Source organism: Heterocephalus glaber, unplaced genomic scaffold (genome assembly GCF_053883595.1).
Source record: "Heterocephalus glaber isolate CG9 unplaced genomic scaffold, H.glaber_assembly_v1.0 deba00001497, whole genome shotgun sequence".
Classification (NCBI taxonomy): domain Eukaryota; kingdom Metazoa; phylum Chordata; class Mammalia; order Rodentia; family Bathyergidae; genus Heterocephalus; species Heterocephalus glaber.
In genome coordinates this window covers 7,985,521-7,993,876 of record NW_028258320.1, presented here as the reverse complement: position 1 = coordinate 7,993,876, position 8,356 = coordinate 7,985,521, and the positions used below count along the sequence as shown (strand labels likewise).

At 40.4% G+C, this 8,356-nt stretch overlaps 1 protein-coding gene across 4 annotated transcripts in view; it reads left to right on the top strand.

The window, feature by feature from the left end:
* The first annotated feature begins 33 nt into the window (after nt 1-33).
* The window catches only part of Cyp39a1 (cytochrome P450 family 39 subfamily A member 1), a 53,444-nt gene continuing 45,121 nt past the window's right edge, over nt 34-8,356 (top strand). For 3 of the 4 annotated variants that reach the window (XM_004846414.4, XM_004846416.4, XM_004846417.4), the window contains exons 1-2: nt 34-435; nt 7,433-7,568. In XM_004846414.4, coding sequence (XP_004846471.2) covers nt 247-435; nt 7,433-7,568 — 325 coding nt within the window. In that variant the 5' untranslated portion in view covers nt 34-246. Of the gene's footprint in view, nt 436-523; nt 692-7,432; nt 7,569-8,356 lie in introns of those variants that run through there. The other variant, XM_004846415.4, reaches the window with a different exon arrangement.

Here is an 8,356-nt window from a genome sequence, read left to right as displayed (position 1 = left end):
AAACTACTCATCTGGGCACCCAGACTCTGCGCGTGCGCACCTCGCTTGGCTGGCCCTGTCCGGGGCCCTTCGGAATCCAGATAAGAAGCGGAAGTGGGCGGGAGTGAGGATGCTACTGGCGCGCAGGTGTCTGGGGAGGGGCGAAGAGGCAGCGGGGCGGAGGAGTCCCTGCGGGTAGTGCATGGCGTACCCCGCAGGACCCGGGAGGCCGGGAAAGGACTGTCTCTGCTTCCCCGACCCCGGAGGATGTTCGGGGACCTGGACCTGGGAGTCGCCGTGGTGGCCGCGCTCCTGACCGGCGTCGTTCTGCTCGTTGTCCTGAGGCGCCGAGGCCCGCGCCGACCCCCGTGCGCCGCGGGCTGGATTCCCTGGGTGGGCGCCGGGCTACGGTTCGGGAAGGCCCCGCTGGAGTTCATCGAGCAGGCCCGGGCTCAGGTAGGTGCTGGCCAGGGCCTTCGAAGGAGAGGGTGTTTCCTTTTCTGATTTTCTTTCATTGGCTGTCAGTGAAAGAAGGGCCAGGACACCGGGAACACACTTCTAGTCTAGTTTATTCATTCCTCCGCTGGAGATGAGCAACGTTTTCCACGCCAGGTTTGGGGAAAGATACGAAGTCCATTTCGGGGGGCGGTGTGTGTGAAAAAATTACATGTACCAGCTCCCCGCGAGGAATGTAGTCATGCGCTAAAAACAGGTACAAAAAAATACTTAGTTAAAATAAGAAATAAGCTTCAGTTTGGTCTGCCTTATTGGAAGTAGAGATTAGCTTTTAAGTGCTAGTTACTTCAGCATAGTTAAATTCTAAGTGCACATATGTTAATAATTGCAATAATTCGGAAAGACAGAAGGGTAGTACTATTAGAATTTGTGAAAATGAATAATGAATTTATACCCCCAAATGGACTTAACACCAGGATATTTTGAAAATTACTTGCAAAATTGATCTTTACAAATTTCAGGGACAGTGTTCTTTCGGCTGGTATTGTTATTGATAACAATGAGCCTATATTTTCACTTCACCCTAAGAACACTAGGAATCGTTGTTGGAATAGATGTTTTTGACCTTAAAGAGTCTTTCCAGTACTGAAGCACTTTAGGAAACAGACATATTAGCCTTTTAATTTTTAATCCAATTTCCAGCACCAAGATTTTGTGGTATTTGATTATCTAATAAATTTATGTGATACTAACCATCATCACTGGTATGTGTTGTACTACAATACTTTCTAAGCTGACACATTCCGCACATACTTTCCTAGCTAGTTAACCCAATTTACAGAATAATTTCATACACAGTTTCATTATATATACTACTGATCATTTGTATTGAAAGTCTAAGATTTCAATATACAGTAGATTTAAAGTTGGAGAATTCCAAAGAGAACTAAGACGACAATAAATGTAATCCAAATGTCATATCTTAAATAAAACACTTTAAAAATGTAGTGTGTATTATTTGGGCTTTATTTTCTATACAAACTATTTAGTAAACAATGGAATAATACTGTACTACTATTTTATGTGCTTTGCAATTTAACATTTAATGTGAATAATTTTGCCATATCATTAAGTATGTAAATTGTTTTAATGGCTATCTTTCATCACTTGAAGATATGATAATTTACTCAAATTGTTAGGATATGTAGGTCGTCAACTTTTTAAAAAAATTTCAACTAATGCTTTGATATCCATACTTGCATGTGTATGTGATTGTACATTTTGTACTTAACTGATTGTTTCCTCCCAATAAATTCCTAAAAGTAGAATTGCACACTGAAGTTGTTTATATTATTGTGTTACCCTTGTAAAAGATACATAATGTACACTTTTTACCCTCCCTTGAGTGTGAGGAACTGCCTGACTTAGATTCTGGGCTGCACTGGATACTGTAACTTTGTGTAACTTTCACTAGTCTGATAAATGAAAAAAGCTCTCTTCTAAAGAAATGTTCCTTGTCCACCATAGGCACATGACTTTGATAACTCTTCACTTGATCTTAGCCAAAAGGCTGAGAGGTGATGACTTTGATAACTCTTGAGAAATGTTTTTTACAAGCTTGTCTCAGATCAAATATTTGTGAGGGCTTTGTAGCTTTCCTGGTTAAAGGAAACAAGTTGTTTGAGTCAACTGTCATGTGGAAGAGTATAAATGATCTTTTTCTGGTACTAAATTAAAGAATATGACAGGATTGTGTGGTGTTTGGCTGCTGAAAGTTTTTAGACCTCATTGTTGCCTCCTTCCCTTGTATCCTCCACTTGGGCAGGTTGATAAGAAAAGATGGACACACTTTCTTTCCACATGGGTGCCAGGGAAGACTTAAACCACAGAAGGCCCAGCTCTCAAGCAGGAATGGGTCCTTGAGCCCACTCCCTAGCCATAATAAAGCCTCCAGCCCAGGCGCTTCCTCAGGCCGTTTTCAGATCAGGGTTGGAGGGCAGCAGCCATCCTAGTCCCAGCAGAGTCCTGCAGTGTAAATGATAAATGTGTTCGTACCCTTTTAGTGTGTATGACATCATCAGTCCCCACATGTGAACCAGGTTCAGGGTGGGTGGGCAGGGCTCGTTCTGCTTTTTCACCGTAGCTGCAATAGTTTCTAACCAGTAGCCTTGAGGGGAAATTGCATCTAAGTGGCAAGTCGGTAAGACACACTTTATGGCACTTTGAACCTTTAAGAAATGACTCCTAAAATTTTGTCATAAGCTGTCTCCCCCAGCTTTTTCTGGCCTTGGAGAAGGGAGAGAAAACTTTGATGACCACAAAAGTCTTCCCATTGTTTTTATTTAATCTTTGGGTTATGAATTGATATAGTTCAAAAAATGTTAAATATGACAAGTTAAGTGAAAAATCTCTGAGCTTTCTCCCACTCAGTTCTCAGCGCTCATCCCTAACCTTGGTAGCACCATGATTCATTCTTTATATATCCTTTCATCTTTTCTTGAGCTATATACAACCAGATTCATTTATAGATTCTTACTTTCCATCTTTTATAAGCAGAGTCTAACATACCATTCACACTATTTTTGTGTCCAAAATACCGAAGCCTTCACACATTGGTTCTATTGAACTCTTAATTCTTTTTTCTTTTTAAGATGCATAGATATTGCTATCTTTACGTTACAGGCTTCCAGATTAATAAATGAGTGGTAGTCAGATTTCTAAGATAACCCACAGCAGTTCCAACCTGATACTGCCCATTCCCTTTGCAGTCACCTCCTCCTGGATGTCAGCAGATCCTAAGAACTCACTTCTGATGAACCCAATGGCATGGGTGCTGGGATGCTGCTTCTGGGATCAGGCTGCCATTTGGATAGCAGACCCTGCCACCTACCCCACTTGCAGGCTCTGATGACAAACTGCCACGATGGAGAGACTCCCAGGGCCAGAAACAGGGACCCTGGTCTACAACCATCAAAGAACTAAAACCTTTAGTAGACTGTGGATAACCGAAGCCTGCCACCCACCATGTCATCCTGGCATGGATCCTACTCTAGTTGACCTTTGAGATGGTTGGGGCCCAGTCTCTAGTTAGTAAATTCTATCACAATAGAAAACTGTGTGTTTAAAACCTGAAACTCTGAATACAGAGGATTTTGTTTAAATTTCAGACTGTGTTTGGTTATGTCAAGCATATGATAGGATTTATAGTTTTTTTTCCAGTACTGAGGATTGAACCAAGGACTTTTGCATTGAGCTAAAGCCCCAGTCCCCCCACCCCACCCCCCTCTGTCTCTCTTTCTCTTTCAGGAAAGGGTCTCACTGGGCCCCAGGATTTATTTAGCTCAGTGGTGCCACTGCCTGCCTCTCAAGCACAAGGTCCTGAGTTCGATCCCCCCAGTACCAAAAAAAAAAAGAAAAAAAGACAGGGTCTCACTGAGTTGTGAAGTTGCCCAAGCTAGAATCAAACTCAAAATCCTGTCTCCACTCTCACCAGTGTTATAGGCATGCACCAGTATGTCCAGTGAGACGTGATTTATAATTTCTTAAGCATAAAACCTTGATAAAATCTCTAGGACTTTTCCCTGGGATGTTATGTTGAAAGTGTACTACTTACACCTGTCCCAGGCTGCACATCTGTAGCTAAGATGATCTATTTGTTGACACATTGAAAACATTGTTTGGAAATACAGTGTCCCAAAGTGCATAGACCAAGGTTGGGTATTTTGCAAAATTCCAGTTAATGAACAGTTTATGTAAACCCTTGGGGAAATCTTGGCAAAATTAAGCGTCATGATTTTTTCAGCATTCTATTGAGGGAAATGGTATTTGCCTCCCACCAGAGCGTGGAAATAAGCTGGCAAGCAGCCCCCTGTAGGGCAGAGTTCTCTACAGCAAATAGCTTAATTAAACAGCTTCTCCCACCTGCCTACTACAGCAGCCATTGCCATGGACACTTGCTTACCATTCTCAGAGATTCAATGGCCTCATCTGTAGTACTTAATCTTATCTTGAGTTAAAATGTTCTAGTTACTGCAACTTTCTTTGGGTTAATGTTTGTAGATTGCATCTTTCCCTATCACTTACTTGCAGCTGTTTTAAGTCTTTATATTTTAACTTGGTCTCTTAGAAATAAAAAATGCATTGAACTGAGCCAAGCATGTTGACACACACCTGTAATCCCAGCTACTTGAGGACCGAGGCCAGAGGATTGCGAGTTGAAGGCCAGCTTGGGCAACTTAGTGAGACCCTGTCAAAAAATAAAAAGGTCTGGGGGGTGCAGCTCAATAATAGAGTACCCCAAGCTTCTATCCCTAGCACCCCCAAAATAAAATAATAAAAATACAGCATAGAAATTTTACAACTAGGTACTTGCATTAGAAAAGTGGAAAAGTCTGAGGTCAATAATGGGAACTTCTATCTCAAGAATCATCCCTGAAGAGCAAAATAAATTTGAAAAAATGACAGGACAGAAATTTAAAAAACAGAAATCAATGACACAGAAAAGAAAAAGTAATAGAAAAAAAATTAGTGAAACAAAGAGTTGGTTATTTGAAAAGATCAGCAGCATTGCCAGACATCATGCAAGACCAATAGAGAAAAAGAGGGAGAAGCCACAGATGACCCGTGTTAGAAATGAAATTGAGGGTGTCATTGCGGATTTGCAGAAACACAAGGGAATACTATGAATAACCCTGCATATGTAAATTCAACAGCTTAGAGAAAGTGGACCAGTTCATGGCGAAACATAACTACCACAACTATTCTGTATGAAATGGATCATTTTAGTAGACTACCCCCCACAATTCTCTAGGCCCACATTGTGCTACTTTGGAATTAAATATTTACAGAATATAATCAAATATTTACAGAAGAAATAACAAACCAGTTGTATACCATCTCTTTCAGAAAGAAGAGAAGGGAGTTATTCCCAGTGTATTTTAGGAAGACAGTATTATCCTGATAACAATCCAAAGACAGTATGAAGAAAACTATAGACAGCTATCCGTGATAAATAGATGCAAAAATACGTAACAAAATACTAGCAATGGGCTAGGGATTTATCTCCATGGTTTCGCTGCCTGCTGCGCAAGCACAAGGATCCAAGTTCGATCCCTGGTAAGCAAAAAAAAAAAAAACCGAACAAATAAAATTTAGCAGTATTTGAAAGGAATTGCCAAGAGGAGTCCATTGCAAGGATGCAAGTCCAGTTCAGGATTTGAAAATCAGTGTAAGCCATCATTTGTACAGGCTACAGAAGAGAAAACATGATCATATCAGTTGGTGCAGAAAAGCCTTTAACCAAACTCAGTACTTCTTTATGATTTAAAAAAGTAACTAAAATTTCAGAAAGTTAGGATAGAGGGGAACTTTCTCGTCTCAATCGTGAACATGTACAAAAATTTGATAACTAGTAGGAGACTAAATTTTTCCTCTGTGATTAGGAAGAAAGCAAAGATTTCTGTTATCATTGCTCTTAGCAGCATAGTGCTGGAAGTTTCAGCTAGTGCAATCAACCAAGGGAAAGAAAAGACAAGATAGTAACACTGGGCAACAGTTGTGAGTGCATGGGATCTCTCTAATATTTCTTACAATTGCTACAGTTAATCTATAATTGTCTCAAAAAGCTTAATTTAAAAAAATACATGAAGCTAGGGATGGTGGCACACGCTTGTAATCACAGGCTGCAGCAGGAAGTTGAGCCAGGAAGAGCCCAAATTTGAACCCACCTGGACAACTTAGTGATTCAGTAAGACCCTGTCTCAAAACCAAACAAAAAACAAGCACCGCTTGTGAGACATGCAGTGATGCCTGGTGTGGTGGAACATGCCTGTAATTTCAGAACTTTGGGAAACTGAGACAGGAGGATTTCTGGAAGTTTGAGGCCAGCCTGGGCTACATAGTAAATTTAAAGCCAATCTGGACTACATAGTGACACCCTGTCTAGAAAAAAAAATACAGTGTATGCTTACCTTTGCTTCATAATACTGAGATTGCACAAGGAAAGGAGAACCAAGAAAAACAAAACACCTATGACCTGCTGTAGAATTTATAACTTGGCACATGGCCATTTTGCATTATGCAGTTGTATTTCAATAAGTGACTTTAAAGCCACATGTCAGCAGCCATCCCAGCAGTTCAGTAGGTTTGAACTTGGTTCATCTACACTTGTGTCCTCTACCTATACATGTTATCGAAGCTCACTTCCCTAATGGGAAGTTAATTCTCAAACAAAACTTTAACAATGAAAATGACTCATCTTCTGAATCTTGATTAGCGACAATTGTAGATAAGGTCATATCGAGGAGCAGTGTAGGTGTCTGGTTCGTTAGCGTGAGAAAATGGGACTTTACCAAGGCCCACAGTTGCCTGGTGGCGCCCAACACTGTATGGCAGGGGTAATCATTTGCCATTTTGTGGGAGGGGTGGAAGTGACTAAGATTGAAGTAGTGATGAGCATAAGTGATGTTTTGAGATCTTTATAGTGACGTCATGAGTGTATGAATGTATGATAGTTTCTTTTGATGATATGTGGTTTATTACCCACCTTCATAATTGAAGAAAATGCTGAATATAGTTAAAAGTTAATGAAAATTATTTCGTGCAAAATAGCTGGCAATTGTGCTTCTTTTTCTTGAGCAACATTCTTGAGCTATAGGTTGTGTATAAGCCTATGGATGTATTGAAAATAATGTTCAAAGATCACAGTGTTGACAGATTTTTAATTGTTATTTACAATTATTTTTTCACACCACGAGAAAGGAAAATATAAGTAAATAATAGTATTTTATAAACATTATTAGGACAGCACAAATTAAGATTTATATCATTTTAATATGTCTAAAACTGTCAACATTTATAATTAATTACTAGATAAATCATTTTTATCTTGACCATAGCTTCAGTTTTGGAGTTCTTTAAGAAAACTACCTTAAACCTAACCCATGGCTTAGAAATGCTCACTAACATTCTCTATGTTTATTTATGTGTTTTATTGCAGTATGGACCAATATTTACCATCTTTGCCATGGGAAACCGAATGACCTTTGTTACTGAAGAAGAGGGAATCGATGTGTTTCTAAAATCCAAAGAAGTAAATTTTGAACTAGCAGTACAATATCCCGTCTACCGCACAGGTAAAAATATTTTCAGATAGTTCATTTGAAGTAAAACATTGGGATCCAAGAAAAGTTTTAGGTAAAAATTATATCCTCAATCCATCGAGAATGAAATGAAAGCCCATTATTTTATTCCTTAAAAATTTGTTTTTCCAACACCAGTGATTGAGACTGGGACTTGTGCACTGAGGGACATCTCTGGCCTTTGAACTTTTTCTTTTTCTTTTGAGATAGGGTCTTGCTAAGTTGCCAAGGCTAATCTTGAACTCAGGGTCCTCCTTCCTCAGCCTCCCCACAGTCCTGGGATTACAGGCCTGCACTTTTTTATTCTGAAAAGAGTGTGTGAAGATTGAAAACTCAATTATTGGCAGCTGAATATATTTAAATTTCAAGTAGATGTGAAGGAGATGGAATTACCTCACCAGTAGATATTTTTTGAGAGAATATCTGGAATCCGTATTGCGGGACAACACCCAAGATGCTGCAGTCCCTGTCCTGCTGCTGAGTGTACCATTGTCTGCAGGCTGTAGCTCTTGGCTTGATTCTCTGTTGTGACTCTGCATCCTGCAGGTGGAATTGCCCTGCTTGGAAAGCCCATTAGCATGGCTTTTTCTGGGCAGGTGCTGTGCCACTGAGCTACGATCCCAGTTCTTGTGTGGGTTTTTCTGACATTTCTGCACAGGGCTGGCGAGGTGAGCCTGCCTTGACTTCCCCATTCACGAGTTCTCCCTCTCACTTAGGGACTGCTGGTGGCACTGTGCGCGTGCTGCCATGTGGCTGTCTGACTTCTGCCCTCCCCGGATTGC